General features: G+C 37.4%; 2 protein-coding genes across 3 annotated transcripts; both read right to left on the bottom strand.

Moving 5' to 3' along the window:
• Window positions 1–6,033: 6,033 nt before the first annotated feature.
• On the bottom strand, window positions 6,034–10,996 carry LOC110913620. Of its 2 annotated transcripts, XR_004881932.1 has the most exons (6): window positions 10,688–10,996; window positions 9,890–10,069; window positions 7,533–7,697; window positions 7,300–7,451; window positions 7,025–7,216; window positions 6,034–6,247 (listed from the first exon to the last, which is right to left on the bottom strand). XR_004881932.1 is itself a non-coding variant. In XM_035984535.1 (2 exons), exons 1-2 carry the CDS (start codon window positions 7,205–7,207, stop codon window positions 6,122–6,124), a joined length of 309 nt encoding a protein of 102 aa, XP_035840428.1. In that variant the 5' UTR covers window positions 7,208–7,293; the 3' UTR covers window positions 6,035–6,121. The 2 variants fall into 2 exon arrangements, 1 of the variants encoding a protein (XP_035840428.1); XM_035984535.1 differs by lacking the exons at window positions 7,300–7,451; window positions 7,533–7,697; window positions 9,890–10,069; window positions 10,688–10,996 and having other exon boundaries at window positions 6,035–6,247; window positions 7,025–7,293.
• Window positions 10,997–18,911: 7,915 nt separating this feature from the next.
• LOC110909614 lies at window positions 18,912–19,908 on the bottom strand. The gene is made up of 2 exons (XM_022154476.2): window positions 19,573–19,908; window positions 18,912–19,347 (listed from the first exon to the last, which is right to left on the bottom strand). The coding sequence occupies exons 1-2, from the start codon at window positions 19,883–19,885 to the stop codon at window positions 19,235–19,237; spliced, it is 426 nt and encodes a 141-aa protein (XP_022010168.1). The 5' UTR covers window positions 19,886–19,908; the 3' UTR covers window positions 18,912–19,234.
• Window positions 19,909–27,864: the final 7,956 nt, after the last annotated feature.

The following is a 27,864-nucleotide window of genomic DNA, read 5'->3' as shown; positions in this document are numbered from 1 at the left end:
ATATTGGGATTCTGGATACAGGAGTATATTCAAGAGGTGGGACACATGAATAAGTTTAAGTTCTTAAAACACCTAATTCGTATCCTGAATCAGTTGAAATTTGTGTGAAAATTTAAGTGGATCAATATATCGACAATCTAAGTGAATTGTTTAATTCTTAATGTGTAACTAAGCTCAACGGTACTTGTGACTTGTCAAAACTGATATGATCCTCTGACACATAATCAAACAAAAATATTATCTGTAAATATGTTTGTACATATTTCTTTACTGCTTTATTTTTCAGAAAAATACAAAAAGATTTTGATTTCTGCTTTATTTTCGACAACCGATGTCTGAATGCTGAGTTTCAAAATCTGAGTTCGTTGATCGTGTTTCTGAAAATAAAACAAGTTCATTAATTTGAAACTTGAAGTTTAAAATTAAAAGTCAAAAAGAGTTTGTGATATCTCCAAGGTCATTAATTTGGACTTGGATGATTAACCGTGAAGGATTTGGATGCTTATACTGTTAAAATCTGTAAAAGAGCCAGTTTCGATTTTGTTTGCAAATACTGCCAAATCTATGAAGCTTTTTGATAGGGGGAGTGAGTCAAGATAATCCTGGATATATTCATATTATTATATCTTAAAATCAGGATCTTAATTTAGAAAGTTTAAAAGAGCCAGATTACGATTTCTGGACAATTTCAAAACATTGTCACTTATAAACGTTTGAGAATTGCAGACATAGTACCAGACTACGATCCCGATAGCCGAGTCTAAGGGGGAGTCTGAAGACGAGCTCAACGCAAACGGAAGCGTGTAAGGAGCCAGGTATCGTTCCTGGAAGAGCTTGTAACTGGAAAGCCAGGTGTCATTCCCAAAGCACGGAAGTTTGACGAAAGGGGGAGCCTGAAGAGTTTACCGAAAGGGGGAGCTGAAGCTGAAGACAGATCCACCGGGATTCTGTTCGAGGAAGAGAGAGTCTATGTTGCTGAATACGTGTTAAAGCTTCAAGAAGACTCAGAAAGAGAGAAAGAAAAGTCGCTACGAGCTTGACTACGGATTGACTACGGCAATATCCAAGGGGGAGTCTGTTAGTGCAGTAATGTCTATCGCCTCCGTCATTTCCGTTCGTAGCAGAAACAGAAGAACTTTAGTGTTTATAATGTAATATCTTGTTACTAAAAGGCAAGGTGGCATTATTGTAAATAAGGAAAGATTCCTTATCACCTTGGCCTATAAATAGAACCATTAGGGTTCTCATTTAGAACTTTTGTAACTTTTGCCATTTGGAACTTTGGAGCTAGAGGTTAGAGAGAGAAGCTAGAGAGAGAAAGTAGAGAGAGAAAGGCAAAAGGTGATTCGTGTTGCTTGTACATTTTCATACGTTTCTATAGAATCACAGATTGAGTACGTCTCGTGTGTTTCGGTCGTTCACGTTCACGGATTCCGCACGTCGAACGTGTTATACGTAATCGTTTCGGAGTAAAACCGGTCCTAACATCCTACCCATTCGCCTAGCCTTGTTACAACCTTTAAGTCCCTTTGATTTGCATTCATGTTTGGCACTTGTAGGAGGAGGACCGATTTAGGTACAAGCCTATAGTTGTGAACCACCCGTTTGCCTTTTGTGTGACTAGCTCATAGTTGCTAGTGCTTACTTGTTGCCGAGAGGAGAGATATAGTGAGGGGTGCATTACTTTGGGTGTTAAGAAAGGGTTGGTAAAAGGACTACATGTTTATGCTTGGTTTACGTTGATCGCTTGTTTTAAAAATAGTTTGATGAGTTGCTTGGGACAAGCAACGGTTAAGTGTAGGGATGTGACGGGTGGTCCATTGGACAACCCTTAATGAGGTTAAAAGACGAGTTTATCCCTCACTTGATCGTGTAATTATCTTGAATTAGATAACTACGGTTGCTTATGTTTCAGGTATAGTTCGGGACCTAAAAATGGATAAAACGTTGCTTTGGACGGATTGGAGTGGAACGGGTCGTGCATGGAAGGAAAGAAGAAACAAAACCCAAGATTCAGGGGTCCACCGTAACTTACGGTGGCTACCGTAAGTTACGGTAGCCCTGAAACCCAGATTCCTCCACCGTATCACAGTCCTGAACCACCGTAACAACTATGATGTCCACCGTAACTTACAGTGGGTACCGTAAGTTACGGTGGAGGCTGCGGACAAATTCCTAACTGCTTCATTAAAACCGTTTTTGGGGTGTCTTTTCACATTATCTCATCATTGGACGTTTCTCTGTGGTTCTAGGGCGAATTTTGGCTTTGGCAAGTGTTTGTGAACAATTTCTAACAATTCGGTTTGTCTTACGATTCATATGAACTTCAATCTTGATGTTATGATGATCCACCAAACAATGTCCGGCTAAACTTTTGGTGATCATCTTAGGTGAAGGTTTCTTATGACTTTTGTGTAATGAATCTTTATTTCTAGAATAATAGACTTGGTATGTTTGCTATGTTTATTATGGTGCATGAATGTTTGATTGTAAATTGTTAATTGGTATTGCAATTCTAGTCTAAATCGTACGTTCTTGGTGTTGTTGACAATCGAGATATCACGGGAAGGGTTAGGGTTGGATAGTGGTTAATTGATCATCGGGTAACAACCTCGCGTTATATAATCCAAGTACTTCGTTCCCTTTTATCACAACAAACGTTTATGCATGAGTTATGTCTATGTAACTCTTTCTAGTTGGATTTGTGCACAATTGTTCATGGAAACCGAAACCTGAGATGGTCATTTTCTCCTAATCTGTTAAACAACCAATTTTGATTTGCAATTAGTTAGTAATTTAGTTTTAAAACCAAACTATTAAATTTTTATTTCTGCAAATTAGTTTACTTGTAGTTAAATTGCAAAGCTATAACATCAACACATTTTCCACATACTCCCTGAGTTCGATACCCATTTACTACTATCTATTAATTGTTATTTGGATTAAATTTGCGTGTACCACGACTGCACATCATTATCCAAAGAAAAAACAACAAAAATAAATACCGGTATCGATGCAAATGTTGTTCAATCGGTTTGGTACGATATCAGCATGGTGTTCATTTTCAGTAAAATCTATATCGCAATGTTGAAAAACAAAATAAGCAAGAACGCAAATGAATCAAACCAATATAAACTGAACAACATTCGTACTGGTATCAATCTTTGTTTTTATTGTATTCGATCAATGTAAGATTTTCTCTTTGGATTACAATAACGAGTGTCGGTACTATAACGAACCGAACTAATACCAACCGATTTTCCGCCGCGAAGCGCGGGAGAATATAACTAGTTTAGTAATCAAACATAAACATGTATTTAACTACTAATCAGACATACACATGCATAAGGATATTAGTAATCAAACATACACATGCATAAGGATATTAGTAATCAAACATAAACATGTATTTAATTACTAATCAAACATACACATGCATAAGGATAGAATTGTCATTTCACAAAGAAACTTAATAGAAAAATTAGTGTCATTTGGTAAAAACGACTAACCATGGCATTATAGCCTAGTAGTATCTTAGGGGTCGGATAAGGCTTATAACCATTAGGTCATGGGTTCGATTCACACAAAGGGGGGTTTTCCCAGATTTATTGGGTTTCCTCCTGAATTGGTGTATAGGCATTATTGCCTAGTGGAGATGGATATGATCGGGTGGTTCTGCTGGTGGCACGATGATACTCCAGTGGTCCATCAGTGATCCAAATTTGTCGTTCAAAAAAAAAAAAAATTGGTAAAAACGACTAAACTGTTACAATTGATCAATCAGTTAAGACTAAAACCCGTAAATTTTAGTTGAGACCAAATCGGTGATCAATCATCCATAAAGTTAACTAAAAATCTATCCAACACCCAATCACTTCTTCTCAATCAGTCCCTCTTTTCACATCATATCCTTAGTTCACTTTCATTGGTAATAACTAACTTCATTTTGTGTATTAGTTTGTTAGGTTTATAGATTCGATGTGTGACCGTGGTCATGGTGTGTATTCTTGGAATTTTGTGAGTGTCTTTGATGTACATTTAGACTTAGGAATTTCGTTATGGGTTCAATATCGATTTCAGACTTGATTTTAATATTTGTTTGTTCGTTCTATTTGTGTGCTTGATGTATATAGACTGCTTTGTTATGAGTGATAGTGTGATACAAAGGGTTCATTTCGAAAGTTTACACGTTTCGATTCCAGTATTAGATGTATATGGTTTCGATTCCAGTTTCAACAGCAAATCAGTTATGTTTCAATTTTGGAAGCAAAGGGGCTAGATTCGTTTAATCATGTGTGTTGTATGTAGGGTCGACTCAACCATTTTGGTGGCCTAAAGCGAAACTCGAGGTTTTTTTCCAAAAAAAAAAATACCACTTTGAGAAAAACCTTCGTTTACCCGGGCTTGGGGTACCGGCAAAATGAACGAAAAATAAACTAATAGGTTTATTGTTGGTGAAGTTAATTTAAATTTTTTTTTTGTATTTTTTTATGTGTAAAGATAAGTTCAGCCCCGCTCAAATATCATACATATTTTTTTTAAGTTGGAGGCCCTATTGATTTGGAGGCATAAAGCCGAAGTCTCAAAATACTTAGGTTTGGGCCAGCTCCGGTTGTATGTTCTTCTACTCTTAATTTTTATTAGCAAGTTGTTTATATATGTTCATGAATTCGTTACATGAGTATTCATCGTCATTCTTTGATTCCTTTCTTAGGTCTTAAAGTTATTGCTATGATAATTTATAAAAAAAAAAAAAATTGTGTTAGGTTATAGAAAAGGTTTCGGATTTGGAAATGCAATTCTAGATATCTCACTGGAACATGCTTTTAATAAAGTTGTTTAAATATCTTCTTGAATTTGTTCCATGTGTGACCCATGAATTTTTTTAATGGGAGGTGTCGAATACATTATAAATTTTTCAATTTGGATCGGGTCGAGCTATTTTGAAAAGTATTATTCAAGAACCTAACAAAATATTTTATGGCTTTATCAATATAAATAAGTTTACTTCATAGTTTTATAAAGATGTTTGAACAGCTTATTGATCGATTTGGTTTTATGATTTTTTGTAGATTTTTTTGAAGAGCATGTCATTCTAAAAAATAAGAAAATCATATTGTCTTTTTACATTTGTCAAATCTTAGATAAATAGTATCATAAGAAATCATGAACTAATTCAAAATCCCGATCGACTACTAACAATATTACTAGTATATAACTAAAAAATAGCTCGATTTAAGAATAACGAGTTTAAATAAAATAATAATTAACAAAAGTAAGATATTAGAATATATTTAGAATGAATTTAGAACTATTAAAAAATAATTAGGCAAAAGAATATAACTGCATAGCAAAAAGCATACACTACTAGAAAATCAAGTCATTTCTCACGGCGTATTTTGTGGCAAATTTGTGGAAAAAAGGTAGTAGCAACAAATTTCCCACGAATTCTTTTTGTGTGAAAAAAACTTCGTCGGAAATGGCGTGAGCGACAATTTTCCCACAAAACTTGTTGCAAAGTTCGCACAATCGAACTCGTCGCAAGATGTGCGACAAAACTCCCACAAATTTTGTAATAAACTTTTTCCTTCAATTGAACCAAAATTTGTCACAAAACATATATTTTTTATATAATTTAGATATTTAAGTTAGTTTTTAATTGTAATAATTAAAAAAATATTTTTAAATTTGGCGACCAAATTCCTACAGATTTGAAATAAGTTGCGACAAACCACGGTTTTTGAAAATAAAACAATTTTCTTTAACTTTCCGACAAAATTCACACTATTTTATAAATCAAATTAATATTTTTTATATGTTGTGACAAAATATTATTTCTAGATTGTGACAAAACTGCCACAAATCATAAAGAAATTTTTAAAAATAAAAAAGTAACAAATTAGTTTAAATAAATTGCAGAAAATCTTTAAAAATTCCAACAAAAGAAATACATGTTTACCATCTTAGGCTAAAAATAAAAAACGAACGCTTTTTGTAACAACTAACACGATCTTTAACATACACTAAAGAGTTACTTCTTTCCGAACTTTTTAAACATTGCTTCCACGTTTTTCTGCCATCGAGCTTGTTCGGCCCACTCTCGTTCACGTTCAACACGTTCTTATGCCCATTCTCGTTCACGTTCGGCCCTTTCTTGTTCTCGCTCTTGTTCAAATTGTTCAAAACGGGCTTCTATGTTTTGTCGGGCCTCTCGTTCCTTTTCTAGTTCTGCTTGAACTTTTTGGAGCTAAAATTTGTAAAAACATATATATTAATACATATTAACATGTAACGGTCAATCAAAAGAATGACTCACACAAACATATATGTATATATTAGATAACACACGCCATACAATTAGATACATTCATACATATATATACACACACGTATATAACAAGAACATGCATTCATATATATACACACATAATAAATACTGTTACATTTTTCTATCAAAACTCTGTGATCACCTGCCCATTTTATTAGAAAGTTGTTGACATCATTATATAAAAGAAAACAAATGATTAACATACATAAGCATCTGGTTAACCATCTACCTACCACAGTTCCACAATGGTTTATAAACATAGAAGATTGCCCACAGGTAATCAATATTCAATATTTTGTCACCGTTATGAACAACCTTAACGTAAAATAAATATAAAAGATAAAACATTCCATGGAATAGCCTAAATGTCAAAAACACCCTCATCAATGAAAACAACCTGATCTCCCAGCCTCACTTTGCCACTCAAATCGATTAAAGCTTAAAAACCTATATGATCCATAATTTTTTTGTTTGCAACCATCGCCACTTCATATGTTTAAATAGTGTTAATTCTATTATCATTCCGAACACACATACAATATTCATTCCTACATACAATTCCATAAATTATTCAGAATGCACACATATATGCAAAGACCTTCAATGCGATATCTAAGAAACCATGGTTTCCTAAACCGGTCCGACTAGCCCGACAACAACAATGGCTAAACAAATATAATAAAGAAACAACAGTACCTCATGCGACTGTTGGGCATCTGACACACTAGCTGTGGAAGATGGTGTTACCGTCAGCACAAAATGTGGATCAGAAGATCCTACCCCGAACAACTGGCGGCCCTGACACTCGGGATGCAGACTCTCCCACACTTCCATATCATCACAATCCGTGTTCCCGTACACCTTTTCAAGTTGTTTCATGTAAGAGACCTACAATTTATCAAAACAAAGTGCTTGATATTGCACTAAAAGTTGATACAATAATCATAAATAAAAGATAAAAGATAATTTACATATGAACGTTTTGAACGATCGGTAACAAACTCTAACTTATCATAGTCATTTTCATTGATCTCCCCATCAAGTAATCTCTTTTTACACTCCTTGGTGGCGTGGGTATGAAGTAATACTTCCGCGAATCCAACCTTTTTGCCCTTTATTTTTTCTTGCATAGAAATGAGTAATGTAATTGATAAGTTTAAAATTACATATAGGTTTCTAAAATTAATTATTATGACTAGCTTACCAAGTTGCGACGGTGTTTGTCAAACCCCATTGACCCGCCTGTATGATGACATAAGTCATTCTTACGGTTATATATGCACATAAATTTTCGTATTCGCCTTGGATGCGTACTGCATCAGCATGCGAACAGGCCGCGGACAAGCTACGAACAACCTTGTTTTCAGCCCTGCAAACAAGTATGACCAGTCAAGTTTTTTGCGACTTTGCGCTACATTAGTTAAAGTATGACTAAACCGTAATTTGCGTAATCAATATTTTTGGGTCAAACAGGTTTTTATGCATATAAATTTTCGTGTTCGCCTCGGATTCGCACATAACGTACAAGAGATTGCAAACATCGAGTACGCTTATGTACTTTTTGAAAACAAAAGACACACTCTGCAATCTGGTATCAACATAAAAGACGACTTTTGTAATATTAAAAGTGTATATTATATATAGTATAAGAATCAAATTAAAGTTCTAAATTATAGAAAGGATATTGGTAGCACATAGGGTATTGATGTTTGTATAATATAACTTTCACCATCATCAACACTCACCACCGTCAGCAGCCACCACTACCTCACCATCAACAACCACCACCACCAGCCGCCATGGTGGTGATTGTTGATGGTGGTTGTGTCGACTGGTGGTGGTGGTGGTTGTTGTTTTTGTTGATGGTGGTGACTACTGATGGTGGTGGATGGTGGTGGTGGGTGATGGTGATGGAAGTGGTGGCTAATGGTGGTGGTGGTGGTGGTGAAAATTAGGATTATTAAAATATAATTAGGTTTGTGCCACATAACTAACCACATCAACTGATAATTAGGTTTGTATCACGTTAGAAAAAGGATCTATGGGGTCAAATTCGTACAATTTGGGAATGTCAGACGGAATTTTTTAAGTTGAGACTCATGTAGACCAATGAGTGAAAGTTAAGATTATTAAAATCCAAATAATGTTTTGTGGAAAAATTGTCGCAAGTTGCGACAACATTGCCACGATTTTAGATTTTTTAGTCTGTAAAATTGTTTCTTATTATATTGTATGAACAAATAACATGAATTATCAAATAAAAAGATAATAATATTTTGTGGGAAAAATGTGGCAAGCTGCGACAACTATGCCACATATTTTGATATTTAGTTTTTAAAAATGTTTATTTTTATCGTACTAACAATTAACATTCAAAGAGCCTTTGGCCTAGCTGTATCAAAGTGTTGTATAAGATTTTTTCTTCTCATATGAAAGAGGGTTCGAATCCCATTGACAAAAATTAATCCGTTAAAAAAATAGTAAATAATATAATTAAATTTCGTGGGAAAATCGTTGGAAGTTGCAAAAAATTTGCCACTGTTTTAATTTTTTTTAGTTTTATAAATTGCACTAACTACTAATAAAAGTTAATAAATGAAAAAGAAACAAAGTTTTGTGGGAACCTTGTTGGAAACATAGTTAACTTTGCAACGAAATTTCCACAAATACAGGTTTGGTGACTATCTTGTCGAAAAATTGTGGGAAAATTTATGGTTTTTAATATTTGTCTAAAGTTTGTGAGAAATTTGTCAAAAAGTTGCCACAACTTTGCCACAGTTTTGACTTTTATTTGGTTTTACAAATTGCACTAACTAATAATAAAGTTAATAAATGAAAAAAAAAAAACAAAGTTTTGTGGGAACATTGTTGGAATCATAGTTAACTTTGCGACGAAATTGCCACAAATATAGGTTTGGTGACTATCTTGTCGAAAAATTGTGGGGAAATTTATGGTTTTTAATATTTGTCTATAACGAGTTGACGTCAACCCGCGCGTTGCGGCGAGATGCTGATTATAAATGTCTTTGGTAATGCTATGTGAGATACGAAAATTCTTTATTTTATGCAAAACATTTTTTTTTAATTTGTTTTATCCCCATTCTACAACAACACATTAAAGCATTTTACTCTAAAATACATCACTCTACCATACAGTTTTTTTTCTAGGGAATGGGCCAATTCCAAACCCCAATGTTTAGACATTTTGGCACAACCAAATGAACCAACAATATTTACCTAACTAACTGTTGACATTCAAATAAACCATTCACTAATCAAGAAAATTCATTAACTGTATGGTTTGCATTCAAAATTCAGCAAGATCCACAACTCCATCAAAATTGGTTGTTTATGTATATAACTTGATCTACAATAAAGTTACGTATAATTTTCTTGTGTTGCCAATCGAACATACTAAAATTTTTCTTAGTGCTGTAAACTGTTCTAGTGGTTTATAGCCAATGTAGTTGCTATAAATCTTTTAATTTCGCCATAGACTATTGTATATAATTATATGAATGCCCCTAACAATTTAATTTTTAAATAAGATCTTTCTGTTACCTTGGTGGCATAGGACTTCTACTTGGTAAGAACACATTATCATCAAATATTTAAAAGGCATTGTTGCATCATCATCACATGCTTGCTGAACCTCCTATTCCCAAACCTCGTGTTTTTAAACCTCTCCTGCCAATCTCGTTTCGTATTGATCGACTCTAGCCTCCAAATTTCAGTCTTTTCCTATTAACAAAACCAAAAATACCAAATTTAACACACTAAACCTAAAATCCCCATACTTCTATTAAGATCAAATCTTCACTTTAATTATTCTATTAATGACCGTTATTATTTCTTTTCTTGACTCCATCAACCAATCTTCAAATTATAAAAATGAAAATCCTGATCTAACATCAAAACTGAAAATAACCTCACCTTTATAATGATCTTATCCACTTTGGTAAATCGTTCTTCTCATCAATCGACGATTGTTTATTAAAAAAAGAACATTGTTGTAAAGTATAACTATTTAGCAGATTATTCAATTCATTAAATAATGAAATAATGATTGATAACTTATGATGTTTTAATAATTAATATCATAGTTGACATCCATTTATGTTATAACCCAGAAAACATCTTCTATAACGATTAACACCATAAGCGAATTTGAAATTGTATTCGTAATCAATTGCTAATATATGCAGATTGAAAGTAAAAGTAACGATAAACATGGATGGAGGAAGAAGGACAATCATTGCATTGATTGTAAAGTACACAAACCGTGGTAATCGTGATTTAAAGAGGAAGAATCGTGGGAAACATATCACTGAATCAAGTGAACATAATTTATATCATTACCTTCGATGTCGATAATCACTTGTGGGTTGATTTTGATTTGTCAATGGAGATATTAAAGAAAGGGATGTGTGGATATTATAGAATCTAGCATTTCCCTATTGGTTTGAGAAAGGAGAAATTAAAGAATCTGGTTATTTGTAGTAAGAAATATCATTGAGAAAAACGTGAACGGAACATGATGTTAAAGGGTTTGTCGACGATGTTAATTAGAAGCAGCGTGTTGCAATGCAATTTAATTTATTATAATAGGGTATATTTACAATGTAATGTTTAGGAGAAGTTGGTTTAATGGTCTGGAAGAATGCAATGTATAACATTACGTCCTATAATACTATTTAATACCGTTGAATCTTTGATTAATATACATGTGCCTTGGTTGAAGCATGCGTTGGTTCATTTGAAGGGTGTGACTTTTAAAAAGAAAGGGTGTGAGTAAAATGACTAAAGGGTGTGACTTTTATAATGAAAGGGTATGAGTAAAATGAACTAAAGGGTGTGACTTTTAAAATGAAAGAGTATGAGTAAAATGAATTAAAGGGTGTGACTTTTAAAATGAAAAGGTGTGAGTAAAATGAACTAAAGGGTGTGACTTTTAAATAAATGAGACATAACCCAAGTTGCTAATTGTATAAGGGTATAATTTGTGGGAAACTTGTCACCAAAATTAAGTTGTGGGAAATTTGTCAAAAAGTTTTGTAGCAAAAAAACCATTTTTCTAGTAGTGATAAGGCAAGGTATGAACATTTGACCAAAAGGCTAGGGTAAGGTAGATTAACTAGTACATCAACATCTTATACCTATTTTGATATTATTATTTGCTAATTCTTTATGGTGTTACTATCAGAAAACCTAGAGTGTCATTTGAGCTTCAATCCTGAATATCATAAGTATATATTTTTTTCATCGTGTCTGTTTTTACCCTTACCACATTTAGTAATCAAACATATGCATGTATGTTATTAGTAATCAAACATACACATGCATAAGACATAGAATTGTCATTCACATTAAACTTGATAGAAACATTTAAAATTAAAAGCCATAGTTTCTGAAAATTGAGAGGAAATCGGTAATCATTTGTCCATGAAGTTAACTAAAAAAATACCCTAACACCCAATCCCTTATTCTTAGTTAGACCCCTTTTTCACCGCATATCCTAGTTTTCTTTCATAGATCATAACCACTTCAATTTGTGTATTCATTTGTTAGGTTTTTAGATGTGTGACTTTGGTCATGGTACATATGGTTTAGATTCGAAAGCTAAACCATTTGTTTAACTTGTACTAAGTAAATTGTTGGAATATTTTAATGGAATTTGTCTCGTGGATCCATCTCATCAATCGTTAGCTCCTTCCATGAGTCTATAAGTTATTATTGTTGGGAACTATTAGCTAACAATAACTATTATCATAATATATTTGATGTATCTTTTCATTATTGTGTATCTCCTAAATTACAGGAGTGATTGTTGAAATGTTTTATTATAAATACATATCTCTGCTCATTCAATTGAGGAGGTGAAAACATTATAATTTCTATATTGTATCAGCCATATCCCTCCTTCTCCTCTCCCTCTCGCAACCCTAATCCTGCCGTCTGACTGTTCTTCTTTGCTCTTCTTTTTTTCGATCTTGTTATCATCGATGGCTTCCCCATCCGCCCCCTCTGAAACACTCTTCTCCATGACAGCCTTTAACCACATGATGCACATGAAACTTTCCTCCTCTAATTACCTAGTGTGGCGAGAACAGATGCTATTAGTTCTCGACTTTCATAAGCTATCGGCCCATGTTTCTGCGGATGCTTCCCCGCATCCAACCTCGATTACTATTGATGGCAAATCCTCTCTAACAGAGGAAGCTGCTGCAGAAGTTCTTGGTCTCAAAGGTGCTCATGACATCTAGGCTGCCCTCGAACAGGCCTACAACAATGCTTCGGTTGAGCGTATTCATTCGTTACGTGACTCCCTCCGCTTGATCAAAAAGGGTACGTCTTCGGTTAGCGGATATTCTCGTCGCTTTAAAACTTTATGTGATCAACTTGCAGCTATTGGTCATCCGGTTGATGAGATGGATCGCTTACTACATTGGTATCTTTGTGGTCTTGGTCCGGCTTATGAGGTTTATTCCACCACCATTTGCACGGCATGAACTCGTCCATCGTTCCGCGATCTTGTGGCTCAAAATGAGAGTCAGGAGTTATTTATCCAATCTTTGCATGGTTCTAACACCCCTGCCGTTGGCTTCAATGCGCAACAGTCTCGTGGTTCTGGCCGTGGCTCTTATTCTGGCAGCCGTGGCAGTGGGTCATCGCACGGACGTGCACGAGTGTATCAAAATAATAGCGGAAGCGGTTTATATAATTTACCAAAAAGCCGATTATATATACATTTATATAATCTATTTTATATATATAAACTATAAGTTTGATTTATTAATCCGATTAATACATATTCCCAACCAAGATCAAGATTATACGCATATAAACAAATATGGCAATTGAAAAAGCATTAAAATTGGATCAAAATGGCAATTGAAAATGAGGTTTTTGGATGGAGTTAGGGTCTGTGATCAAAATGGCAACAAAAGGGAAAAGTCAGGGACCTAGAGGCGAAAAAAAACTATTTGGACTAAAATGGCAAATTTGGACAAACCTAAGGGACTAAAATGGTAATTTACTCAAACAAATAAAAGGAATAAACAACCATAGAGGGATTTAGTAATCAACCTTTTACGATTACACCGAGATTGTAACACGCGGGTTACAACGAATTCTCGCAAGTAGGAAGTTCACAACCAAGCACAAGATACCCAAAGGTGGAACCGGCCAAAGAGGAGGTGGCGGTGGTGCTTGGTCGATGAAAAGGTGGCGGCAGCGCTAAGAGGGAGCCGGCCGAAACCTTGGGGAGGAGGCTAGGGTTTTGTGTTTTGATAAAAATGAGTCTAGGGTTTGCACCTTAATCATCTTTTTATAAAACCCAATCTTACATTAAGGCCCTTTAACATTATACAATTATAATCCTCTTAACAATAATAATCTAATTAATATTAAGTCCCTCGGGTTTAAATTCTTATCATTTCACAAATAATAATCCACCTACTCGTGAACATATACGATTCGTGTACCAACATGTAAGTCTTCGGATCGTACCAAGTTGGTTACGTTGACTTTAATTATATTCATACATATACATATCTCCAATAATCTCCCACTTGGACGATCAACGCGTGCAGAGTTGGACGTCTAGCTGCATCGCACTACTCCTAACACGGTATGACACAGAGGAAGCTGCGTCAACTAGTTCTTTGAGTTCAAGTCACACATTACTTAACCAAATATTGTAGAAAATTCGTTGATCATAAGACATGGATCATTCATTCTTATATAGTGATCAACTATTCTTTATTCTCGTCTTTAATTCAAAGTGGTCTAACGAACTACTTTTAGTCCGAGCGTGGCCACGTGTTTATTCCAGTTTGAGTTAACGAGTTCTTTGAGTTCAAGTCACACATTACTTAACCAAATATTGTAGAACATTCGTTGATCATAAGACATGGATCATTCATTCTTGTATAGTGATAAACTATTCTCTATTCTCGTCTTTAATTCAAAGTGGTCTAACGAACTACTTTTAGTCCGAGCGTGGCCACGTGTTTATTCCAGTTTGAGTTAACGAGGGCGCCAGAATGTCTAAACTTCTAATCCCATAGAAGTACAGAATTCCATCAGCGTCATACAACTCCCACTTAACCTTGGTTTTCTCCCAACGCTACCCGGATTACTACCCATGTTTCAAGACAATCTTAGATAACATCAAAGATTGTTCTTGATCAAAGTAGTTTAATATATGCCTTAGGAAAAGGACAGACTGAACATATCAATATCAAAACATCTCATGACTTAGATCCATGGAGATCGTTTTGAAGTGAGTCACATCCAATATCATTCCCCAGTGATATCTGTGAATTTTGATTCTCAAACCCCCGAGTTATTCATCTCATGAATACAACCATCTAAATTCACAATAGTCTTACATTCAAATTCATTCCCATGTAATTTGATTGACTACGGATATTTTAGATTAAACATACAAATTAATAACGAACACAGTTATAAAATAATTAATCTTTCATTTAACCAATAAATCAAATAACTATTCAATGTAACTGTTGTAGTTCAAATTAAAACACCAATACTAATTACATATTAGGCCCACTGTCTAGCAAATCTAAGCCCTATCTTTTCAGCATGCTCCTCATGTTTAGCTTGAGCTAAAGGCTTAGTAAAGGGGTCAGCCAGATTTAGATCCGTATGAACTTTGTTTATTACGATGTCTCCACGCTCCTATTATTTATCTAATATAGTGGAATTTTCTGAGTATATGCATTGTGGTTTGATGCGACCTTGGCTCCTTTGCAAGAGAAATGGCACTAGTGTTATCACACATCATCTCGATCAGTTTCTTTATGCTAGGCACAACGTCGAGATCAGTAATGAACTTCTTCATCCAGGCAGGCTCCTTAGCAGCATCCGGTGCAGCATTGTATTCTGATTCAAATGTGGATTGAGCAACCACATTTTGCTTCGAGCTCTTCCAAGTAACAGCTCCACCATTCAGAATGAAACATATCCCGTCTGTGACCTTAAATCGCCACGATCGTATGACCTTAACAACTCCACCATTCAGAATGAAACATATCCCACCATTCGTATGACCTTATCAATATATGTACTTTGACTCAAACCTAATAATCGCTTTGATCTATCTCTAACAATCTTTATTCCTAGAATATAAGCGGCTTCACCAAGATCTGTCATTGTGAAACATTTACCTAACCAAGCCATAACATCTTTTAGCATAGGTATATTGTTTCCAATGATTAGTATGTCATCTACATACAGAATGAGAAAAGCGATATAGCTCCCACTAGATTTCTTGTAAACACACGGTTCATCTTCGTTTTTAATAAAACCAAACACTTTGATTTTCTGATCAAAACGGAGATTCCAGCTACGAGATGCTTGCTTTAATCCATATATGGATTTATTTAGCTTGCACACCTTATTAGGATTCTTTGGATCGACAAAACCTGCAGGTTGAACCATATAGACATCTTCAAGTAAGTGTCTTTTAAGGAACACGGTCTTGACATCCATTTACCATATCTCATAGTCATAATATGCAGCAATGACAAGTAGAATTCTAATAGACTTAAGCATGGCTACTGTAACACCTCGAAAATTCATGTCCAATAATGTATTGACACGTTTCATAAGCGTTGAACATGTGAAAGATTACGTATGAAGGACTAAAGTTGACAAACAAGGAAAGTATGTGAATATAAGGGTTCAAAATGTCAACAATGAATAAATATACTTTAAAATAGCCCTACATGATGTTTATACCCTTAAACGAATAAATCATGGATCATACGAAGCTAATTGTGAAAGAAAGTGAGGAATTACAAACTGCAGGGGCTAAATGTGTCAACATGTTTAAAGTATACCTCTGAGTGACCTTTTAACGAACCCGAAGCTTTGTAATGATTAATTATACTCACAAGAATGTGTGAAAAGAATTTCACAAGGTTTCGATTAAGTATGAGAAAGTTATAACAATATTCCTATACGAGGGGTTAAAAACGTCAACGTTGAAATTAAAGGCTTTGCGGGTGATCACAAAGTTAATCTAGGACTTAACAATGTTTGGTTAAGTCTTGAGATCCTTAAAAATCAAGTTGGAGGGCCAAAAGTGCAAGAAACAAGCTCAAAACCACGTTTGAAAAGGATCAGGGGCCAAAATGTAATAAATGAAAGTTATGTGACCTGACCCGACCCTCATACCGGCCGCGTAAGGGTCTATGGTGACCTTACACGGGCCGCCTGGGACTGGCAACATCAGAAAAACATCACAGCTGGCTGTTTTAGCCGGTTACACCGCCTCAATTCACCATTTCTTGATTCTAGGGGCTTGTTTGATTGTTTTAAAGGGTCTAGGGACACTTGTAATCATCTGGAAACAATCCTAGACTTGTTTGGCATGATCAAATTGATCTTAGAAACCTATATAAAGGCCATGATCTTGGGTCTTCATTGCTCATTCACTTGTTAACTCCACAACTCACTTCTTGGAGGTTCCTGGAGCTGAAGCATCTTTCCTAGTGATCATTAGTTGTGCTTAGGACTATTGTAAGTATGCTTAACCTCCTTTAATTCAGTTTTGCTTAGTTTATTAGCATTTAGTCAAACCGTCATAATTAAGGTTTGACTTCGTCATTAATCTTAATTGCTCCAGTCAAATTTCATTTTGAAAGTACCTATGAGTTGGTAATTATGTGGGCATTAAACCCTTAAAAGGTCACCCTCTGATTCCCACTCTAATTAGGTCAATTGTCAAGTCAAACTTGATTATAAAAAGTCAACAGAAAGCTAAATTTCAAATAAATGCATAATTAGCAATGTAGAAGCTAGCAACCTGTTTTGACATTAATATAACTTGGTAATTAATGTAAGAACATGTCTAAACATGTTTAACTCGACAAATTTTAGTTTAAGCTTGGTTCGGAACCGAAAGTAGCATAGTTTGACTTATGCTTTGACTTTCAGTTCTGACCCGTTTGAGCATGATTTAGGAATGCCTTAGAGCTTTATTAGGACCAAGTTACCTATAAGTATAACCCTCTGAGTTTATAAAACTTGGTTCATTAGTTATCTGATTCATATGCATGATTCCGTTAAATGCTTAAATGTTGACTATTATGCCCTTATGACCTTAAAACGTGAATTTTGAAAATGCAAAAGAGTAGAAACCTTAGGTACTGATTTATAAACTTGTACCTAAAATTTGACATCAGTTTGGGGTCTAGATTAAGAGTTACGCTCAATAGCGTAATTAGAAAGCTTTTTAGTAATTAAAAGACGTAATTAGCATATAGCCTACCTAAACCCAATTTATGATACCAAACATTTTACCCACTGATATAGAATAATATTTTGGGATTTTTTGAGATTTTTATTTATTTTTAGGCTGATCATAACCTAGAGCTCTAAGCTTATTTTCGGTAGTTGTCGGTTTTGCCCTTTTAGGCTATAAAATAAGTTTTACCAAACCTTTTGATACCAAACCTTTTTCTACTGATCTAATATGATAAATAAAGTATGTTGAGCCTTTTGGAATTATAAAATTATCAACTTTCCTTTGAAAACCCGGAAATGGCTCCAAGTCGCCTTTTTAAGCGTTTTTAACGCGTAGTATGTATTAAAACCATTTTAGATCTATAAGACTTGATACCTACTGATGTTTTAAGTAAATTCTTATACTTTAGCAGTAAGCAAAAGTCTTAAACTCAGATTTCCAGTTTTAACCTTTTAAGCCTATGTGAAATTACCAAAATGCCCTTAAGATGCATAGTTTGGTTTTAAGTGATAAATTTCACGTATAAGTTATACCCTACTTATATAACTTAGTAAATTAAGTATTTTTTTACTAATTACATCAGACCCGAAACTCAGAATTATATTTAAACTCTTTATAACCTTTTAAATGACCAAAATACCCTTTCGAGGCGTAATTTGAGTTTAAAATCATTTTGGGCATCATAGAAGACATCCTACTGATGTCACAACATATTTGAAGCATATTAACTTGTGGAACATGTTCATGACTCTTAGGGGCTGTTTGGTACAGAGAATGGAATTGTAGAGAAATGGAATAGAGAAATGGAATTGCAGAGAAAGGGAATTGGTCTGGAGAATGAGAATTGACTGTTCTGTTTGGTAGTACAGAGATGACAGTAGAGAAATATAGCTGAGAATCATTTCTCTTGTTTGGTACATAGGAAATAAACAGAGAATTATATCAACTTTATCATTAGCACAAGTCTTTTTTTCATAACAAATATTTATTAAAAAATAAAAAACATATACAAAGATGCATAAATTCCAACCAAAATATGCATTGATAAAACCAATTCACATACAAAACATAGTTTTTAAGCAAAAAAACATCAACCATAGTTACTAGTAAAAGTACTTCAACCATGCTGAAACCAAAAAAGGTACTTCAACAACCACGGTGAAACAAAAAAAATTACTTCAACCATACACAACTATCCCATTGAACCATCGGTATACAACTCGACCATCTCAATTTTCTCTTCTATTGTCAACGCAAGAAAAGAACGTCCTAGATCCACATCTTTACCAATCAAATGAGCTGCTTTGTGTAATCGACATATAGCATTTAAGACTAACTTGAAATACCGACTTACAGTTTCCCCGGACCGATTAAATCTGTTGACTAGTATCCTATTCTTTGCATTATGAGCAAGGGTATGTAAAAACATAGCAACTTGCTCATCCACTAGCATGTTTTTACTATCCTTTAGTCCCCCTCTAGTTTCTAGCATATCACAAAGTGTTGTAAATGCATGTATATTCATTCTTATGTTAACAACACTCGTAACATCACTTTGATAAACCATCCTCACCAGGTTTTCACGCCTATTATGATAACTCATTAAATATTTTGTACGTAAACTCATTGACTCAATCGACCGACGCAAATGATAAGTACACAACATCCACCAACGAATCGTAACATAACTGACATAAAATGCACCTATGGCAACTATTCTTTGTCTGGAAGGTGATCTTGCCATCTACACATAAAAATATAAATAAGAAAATTCAAGAAAAGCAAATAACTCCAATAATCAAATCTTCGATCAAATCATAGAATCAAAAAATCAAATAGCAGTAGATTGAACAAAGAATCAAATCAATAATCAAGAACAGAGTAGCAGCGAGCATACTTTGTGTTGAGCAGAGATAAAAAAAAAAACATGAAATTTACACCAGTTGATAAAAGGAATCGAAGGACGTACCTGAAAATGCTTGAAATTCTCCCAAAAAACGAACGATGGGGCGATTAGGGTTCCGAGCAAAGATCGAGCAGTTTGGGGAAAATGCTTGAAATTCTCCCAAAAATCGTCGGAGCAGAGAAGGGAGGGCGGTGGTGGTGGCCGAGAGGGAGGGAGAGGGACGGTAGGGAGGGCGGTGGTGGTGGAACGAGAAGGAGGGCTGTGATGAAATGGAACGTGATGAGAGAGTGAGGCTGAGAAATGAAACCCTAGAAATCCAATTCTCTGCTTTTTTTAGAGAAACAAAATGAGAGAAAAGGAAATGGTTTATTTCCATTTCTCACCTCTTTCTTTCACAAACAAACAAGAGAATTCTTTCTAATTCCATTTCTCACCCCTCAATTCCCTCTACCAAACAGCCCCTTATGGTTACCCGTTACGCATGTTTCACGTTTGGATCGGTCTATGTAACTAGTTTGCATATATTAGCCGAAACGGGTCAAACCATATCGTTTTTGTCTCAAAATCCAGAATGTGTTTAAGTTACCCATATTAAACAAGCATACAAGCTTGTCGGGTCAAAACCACATTCTAAACCGGTCTTCGCTTTATCATGCGTTTGAACCGTGTATTCCTTTTGAAAACTAACCGGTCTAAGTCTAAGCTTAATTAAAGACCCATTAGGATTCTAATAGGTTATTAAAAACCTTCATTCCAGATTAGGAGCCCAGTAAAAGCTACGTGCACTTGCTGTATTTGATTTATACTTTGCTCAGGTAAATACTCTTAACTTATTTTCCTTATACGGGCTTGGGATACGGTACTATAAAAGTACCGCTTGGTCGGGTGTATGTAGTCATTTAAATCGTATTGTGATTGATGTATTTACATAACCTGTTTGATATGTATTATTTGGTGTATGGCCCTTGGGGGTTAAATGACCATGTCCCGGATATCCTTGGCATCATTCAAAGAAATGGCCACGACCTAATCACGGGGTGTAGGCGTACACCTGACAGATGCATTATGTAAAAAAACTGGTATCCCACTTAAAGGAATCAACCTTGTGGGCATTATACCTGTGGCGTGTCAGTTAACTTAAGTCCGGCCTTGCAACCGGCCCTAATGGACGACAAATGAGTAAAACTGTATACAAGATTATTTTGAATAATTGTCCCAAGTTATAAAAATATTTTTGTCGAAGTGCATTCAAATCAATTTTCAAACTCTTTTCAAAATGAGTTAGTTAAGTTGTATTTACCAGTGTAAACTGACGTATTTTCCAAAAAGGCTAAGTGCAGGTACTAGACGAAATAGGCTGGCAACTCCAGGCATCATTACTCAAGTCTCGCAAGCTTTAGATGTCAAAGTCTGTTGAACAGTTTTCCTTTTTATTTGATCTGCCTCTGGATCTATTTCGACTGTTTTGTGATACTTAAACATTTCAATCTATTCAGTTGAAATAAATCTATCTTTTGCTTCCGCTGTGCATTTATATATTGTGTTGTTTGACTATGATGATATCAATTACGTCACGATACTCCCCACCGGGCCCACCGGTGACACATGGAAATTAGGGGTGTGACAGGTTGGTATCAGAGCCAACACTGAGTGAATTAAACACTAGCCTTTTGTGTTTAATCTCAGTTGTAACACCCCGAAAACGGGTTTGGTAATCAAACCCCGTTAATATTAAAAGACGGGTAAAGTACCGTTAGCGGTAGAGGTAACCCGGTAAATATTAGGAAATAAATAATTAAACCTAATATTTAATAAAACATGAATGAATACTTTTAAGGAAATAAGTTTATAAAAGGCCCGAGTTAACGAGACTTAAAATAAAAACGGGTAATGACCTCCCGAACTCATTAAGCTAACTAGGAATAATTTACCTAGTTAGTAATATGTGACTAAATGATGAATGTTATGGGTCATTTTCTGAGTATACATATCCTGACTAATATTCCGCTTTTAATTGTTTATTTGTGACCAGGATACTGGACAGGGATATTGCTAACATCCTGGGCGATATCCTAAGGTTGAGTGAATTAAACATGTGCAGGTTAATGGCTGTAAGTTACTAACGGTCATCAGGACTTCTTCTCCTCAAGACTCGGGCGTATTTGTTATAAGGGAGCCGTTGAACCCGAAAGACTTGGTCCTCAACGTTCGAGTGGGAATATTCGCTGGATCCCAGAAGTTTAGGATAGTTTGTTACATTATCTTTACTATAAATAGATGGGGGTGGATCAGTTTAAGGCACGCAATCTTACACTTAGACTCTCGAACACTTTTACTCTCTAGCTCACCGCAAACACCACACTCAAACACTTGTATTGAAATTACATTGTAACACTTAGTCGATCCGCACCACATCCTGCACTGTATCCTAAAGTTTGAAGCAATAAGAAGAACGAGGCAGCTGCGATTGTCAGCTCCCGAGGTTTTATGCCGACGATCTAGATTGATCAAGGGCTTTCCTCGTACATCACGTGTCAACCTTTACTTTTTTGCTCATTGTTTGATCATTGATACAGCTGTGACAACTCGTATTTCCAAGCCGACCTCTGTACTTTGATGTAACGTTACGTGCCTATGTGATACTTTGACTTAATGAATGTTATGTTATTATGTGCATTATGTGTGTATGTTACTTGAGCCCAAACCGCACAACACCCACACTCGCACAAGCCCACCTACTTGGGGCCGTGTCTTATGAAATCGGACCAGAAGGGGCAGCCGTGATGGGCCGGCCCACTTCTCCTCTACGCAAACAAATAACCACCTTTGGGGGTTTGTTCTTTCATTTGTTACAATTACCTCTACACACACAAAACCCTAGCTCCCTCTTCTCTCCTTTGAAGTCGACGACACCAGGATTACTCGTTTGGATTAATTCTTGTCACCCCCTTTCATATCGGTTAGTATCTTGTTAGTGTTTCCTTGTCGATTGATGATATGAATCCGTGCTAGACTAAATCGATTAGGGTTGTTTATGTGATGATAAACTATTGAACCGTATGTTGATGTTTTCTTATGTATCGGACTGCATGATGTTAAGATTATATGATTAAATCGGATATGGTAATAGGCTAATCAATTCGTGAGTATGCTTGATAACCGGCTATGGGGTGTTACTATTCGGATGACTGATGTTTTGATGTGTAGGGTGCATGATAGTCTTTAAACTTATTAATCATATGATCCGATTGTGTGTCCCTTATGATATTGAATTTCTGTTCTTGGATTGATGATGATTTTTGTGATATGAACGTGTTTGAATGATTGAATAATTGTTGATTAATCGGTTGTGAAACTGCCAAAGTTGTTGCTTATGTTACGGAATGATTGATGCTGAAATTAAGGAAATCTGGTACACATTCACCGTCTCGACATAGATTGCGAGTCGAGACCTCACAATCTCGACTCGAGACCACAAACAGCACAACACGAGACCGAGATTGCGGGTCCGGATTGCGACTCGAGACCGTGTGATCTCGATCGGACCATGACAACTCGAGAACACCCCTGTTGCGACTCGAGATCTCATTCGTTGCGACTCGAGATCTCGACACCAGCACAACTCGAGACCGATAGTCTCGACTCGAGACGGACTATGTTTTCTATTGGACTTTTACTGTTACCAGCCCAACTGTTTGGGCCGAATACTTGGAAATTGTTATCTGTTTTCTATTGGACTGCTGATACGTATGTGAATTGCCATGATTGCTTTTGTGTACAATACGTGTAGAACATACGTGCTATATACGAACCTGACTTGTATAATAACCATGATAGGACGTGGTTGACCACTTACTAGCTTACCTGTACTTACTGTGTATCTGCCGAGCAACCCAAGGTGAGTTCACACAGCCAAGGCATGGGGTTCCCAGGGTGGGAATGGGATTGGATGATTATTTCGTGCGTACTTAGTTAATGGAACCTAATGATATGGTCCTCAGGTGAGGATGGTAAATGACAAGATACGGCTAGACTAGTATACCTACTTGAACTGATCTTCGCACACACGCCAAGGGTTGGCTGCGATAATTATGACTGATCTTCGCACACATGCTTCGGGGAGGCTGCGAACTATAGAAACTAAATCTTCGCAAGTAATGCCAGGGTGGCCGCGATACAAATATACATAGTCTAGGATATTTGGGAGTATTAACCCAAATCTTCGCATACATGCCGAAAGGGCCCGCGATGGAAACCAATACTATACATGAACAATGAACGAACATAATACGACTTATACAATTACTATTCCTGAACTTACTTTCTGTGAACTCACTCAACTAGTTGTTGACTCTCTGCTGCATGCCTTGCAGGACCTTAGGTACTTAAGGAGCTTGCACAAGGAGGAGCAGGTCGTTGTGGGAATTGGATCGTGAACAAACACTTATTACTTTTCATACGTTAATACTTATGTTGGGTTTTCCACGTTAATGCTTCCGCTATATTTACTCTTGATGGTTTTGATAAACACCTTTCGTATTGATGGATAACTATTACTACTTTACATGTTCAATATGATTGGTGGCTTGATCCTGGTCATGTCACGCCTCCAAGCGGTGGTACTCCGCGTGTGGGATTTTGGGGGTGTGACAGATTGGTATCAGAGCCATTGGTTATAGAGAACTTGGTTTTAATATGGGAAAACGTTTTTATTAAAACCAGACTATAACCAGAACAGTGCTCTCAACGATCCACAACGACGCTTCGCTCCACGTGCAAGACTCGACATCCTAGGTAATAAGGTTTATGTTTATTACCTGCTTGCTAGAACTATATAGAACTTTGTTCGCATTACGCTTAGATACACATGATACTATTACATGAGAACACCTACGTGCTTACACTTTTTCTATCATCGCCCTACTCGCGAACCACTCTCACTTACGTTACTTTCACTATGAAGATCATGTCTGGACGAATTAACATGACTCAAGCCCAGCTAGAGGCTCTCGTTCAAGCTCAAGTTGCTGCGGCACTTGCAGCTGCTCAAGCAGGTAGTATACCCTGCAGTATAGCACACACTAGGATCTTTAGATCCTACACTCCTAAACTAGCCCTTGTATTTAAACTTTGCCCTATTCGTACACAATAGGTCAACTAGCGCAGCAACCTGTCTGCACTTTCAAGAACTTCATGGACTCTCGTCCAAGTACTTTCAGCGGCACAGAGGGGGCAGTGGGACTCCTCCACTGGTTTGAGAAGCTCGAGTCTGTGTTCGAAATGTGTGAATGCCCTGAGGCTCGTAGGGTGAAGTACGCCACTGGCACGCTAGAAGGAATAGCACTAACTTGGTGGAACGCCCAAGTTCAGATCTTAGGGTTGGCAGCTGCTAACGCCACCCCCTGGAATGATTTCAAAGAACTTATCAAACGTGAGTACTGCACAAGGGATGATATTCACAAGTTGGAGAATGAGTTTTATCACTTGAAGATGACGGGGTCAGAGATAGAAGCTTACACGAAGCGATCGAACGAACTGGCTATTTTGTGCCCAACCATGGTAGACCCTCCGATCAAGCGCATCGAGTTGTACCTCATGGGTCTAGCCTCAGAAATTCAGAGCCATGTTACATCGGCTAACCTTGACAATATCCAAGACATCCAGCGTCTTGCTCATCGCCTCACGGATCAGGCGGTGGATCAGAACAAGTTGCCCAAACGCATCAGTGCTACCACTTCAGCCGCTACTCCCACTACGCCCAGTGACAACAAAAGAAAGTGGGATGGGGATTCTAGCAAAGGTTCAGCAACAGTTCAGTCTCAAGCTCAGCAACAGAAGACTGACCACTACCAGAGTCCTAGTCAGCAAACCTCTGGTGGTCATAGACAGAGAAGGTATCAAGGGTTTCACCCCAAGTGTCACAACTGCAACAGACATCACAGCGGCCAGTGCAACAAGGGTCGTTGTCAAAGATGTCTCAAGATGGGTCACGAGGCCAAAGACTGTAGGAGCCCACGGCCTGCAAATCAGAACCAGCAACCGCAACAAACAGCTCCACAGAACCCACAACAGCAGCAGCAGCCACAGCGTGGAAACCGGGGATGTTTCCAGTGTGGGGCTGAAGGTCATTTCAAACGCGATTGTCCTCAGTTGAAACAGAATCGCAACAACAATAATCAGGGCAATGGGAACAACAACAACGGGGGAAACAACAACAACAATGGCAACGAGGCAAGGGGTTGAGCTTTCGTGCTGGGGCGAGGAGACGCAATGAACGATCCCAATGTGGTTATGGGTAAGTTTCTCCTTGACGATATTTATGTTACTGTTTTATTTGATTCGGGTGCGGATACAAGTTATATTTCTGTGAAAGCCAGTAAATTGTTAAAACGTACATCAACACCTCTAAACGCCAAACACGTCGTAGAACTAGCTAATGGTAAGAGTTTAGAAGCCACGCGGATAGTCAAGGGTTGTAGTATTGTCCTAGCCGGTCAAGTTTTCTCCATCGACCTTATTCCCATAGTCTTGGGAAGTTTCGATATCGTCATAGGGATGGATTGGTTATCCCAACATCAGGCAGAGATCTTATGTAGTGAGAAGATTATTCGTATTCCACGTTCTGGTCAAGAACCTCTCGAAGTCCAAGGCGACAAGAGTGGTGCTGTGGTTGGCATCATCTCTTTCTTGAAGGCTCAGAAGTGTCTGCGGAAGGGTCACACCGCAATCTTGGCACTCGTTTCGGATGCATCAGTGAAGGAAAAGAAACTGGAGGATATTCCAGTTGTACGCGACTACCCTCAGGTATTTCCTGAAGATTTACCCGGTTTACCGCCTCATCGCCAAGTCGAGTTCCAGATTGAGTTAGCTCCAGGAGCAGCACCCATAGCCCGCGCACCATATCGTCTAGCCCCATCAGAATTGGAAGAATTGTCAAAGCAGCTACAAGAGCTCTTGGAAAAGGGCTTCATTCGTCCAAGCTCTTCGCCTTGGGGAGCTCCAGTATTATTCGTGAAAAAGAAAGACGGTACGTTCAGGATGTGCATAGACTACTGGGAACTGAACAAGGTAACGGTGAAGAACCGTTATCCTCTTCCACGCATAGACGACTTATTCGACCAGTTGCAAGGGTCGTGTTATTACTCCAAGATAGACTTGAGGTCAGGCTATCATCAGCTGAGAGTCCGGGATGAGGACGTCTCCAAAACCGCATTCAGAACTCGTTATGGCCACTACGAGTTTCTTGTCATGCCGTTCGGGTTAACGAACGCACCTGCCGTATTTATGGACCTTATGAACAGGGTGTGCAAACCCTATCTTGACAAGTTTGTCATTGTTTTCATCGAGGACATCCTGATCTACTCTAAGAGTCAGGAGGAACACGAGCAGCACCTACGCCTTATTTTGGAACTCCTTTGGAAGGAACAGCTGTACGCTAAGTTTTCGAAATGCGACTTCTGGCTTCGTGAAGTCCACTTCTTAGGCCACGTAGTGAACAAGGATGGGATCCATGTCGATCCATCCAAGGTAGACTCGATCAGGAACTGGCCTGCACCACGTACGCCAACGGAAATACGCCAATTCTTAGGTTTGGCGGGTTACTACCGACGGTTTATTAAAGACTTTTCAAAGATTGCTCAGCCGCTTACGCTACTGACACAGAAGGGTGTCACCTATCGCTGGGGAGAGCCCCAGGAGACTGCTTTCCAGCACTTGAAGGATAGACTTTGCAGTGCACCTATCCTCTCTTTGCCAGAGGGCACAGACGATTTCGTAGTATATTGTGATGCATCCATCCAGGGTCTTGGGTGTGTATTGATGCAGCGGGATAAGGTTATTGCCTACGCTTCTCGTCAACTCAAGGTTCACGAACGGAACTACACGACGCACGATTTAGAGCTGGGAGCTGTTGTGTTCGCGCTTAAGATATGGCGACACTACCTGTACGGTACCAGGTGCACGATTTACACCGATCACAGGAGTCTCGAGCATATCCTTAAGTAGAAGGATTTAAACATGCGTCAACGGCGATGGGTCGAGTTACTGAACGATTACGAATGCGCTATCAAGTACCATCCAGGCAAGGCCAATGTTGTGGCTGATGCACTAAGTCGGAAAGACACTTTACCTCGGCGCTTGCGAGCGCTACAGCTTACGATTCAGTCTAGCCTTCCTGCACAGATACGAGATGCTCAGGCAGAAGCATTAAAACCAGAAAACGTCAGGGCTGAAGCCCTACGCGGCTCACGACAGCGATTAGAACAGAAGGCAGACGACGCCTACTATGTAACGGGGCGTATTTGGGTCCCACTTTATGGCGGTCTACGCGAGCTGGTAAAGGATGAAGCTCACAAG

This window comes from Helianthus annuus, chromosome 15 (genome assembly GCF_002127325.2).
Source record: "Helianthus annuus cultivar XRQ/B chromosome 15, HanXRQr2.0-SUNRISE, whole genome shotgun sequence".
Classification (NCBI taxonomy): domain Eukaryota; kingdom Viridiplantae; phylum Streptophyta; class Magnoliopsida; order Asterales; family Asteraceae; genus Helianthus; species Helianthus annuus.
This window is presented reverse-complemented; position numbering and strand designations above follow the sequence as displayed.

Excerpts from the sequence above, each read along its gene's own strand:
- LOC110909614 (XM_022154476.2), bottom strand. The coding sequence starts at position 19,885 with ATGGAAATAAACCATTTCCTTTTCTCTCATTTTGTTTCTCTAAAAAAA. Across the intron at positions 19,348-19,572 it reads AGAATTTCAAGCATTTTCAG|ATGGCAAGATCACCTTCCAG; the intron begins GTACGTCCTTCG and ends TTTTATGTGTAG.
- LOC110913620 (XM_035984535.1), bottom strand. The coding sequence starts at position 7,207 with ATGAAACAACTTGAAAAGGTGTACGGGAACACGGATTGTGATGATATG. Across the intron at positions 6,248-7,024 it reads ATGCCCAACAGTCGCATGAG|CTCCAAAAAGTTCAAGCAGA; the intron begins GTACTGTTGTTT and ends TACAAATTTTAG.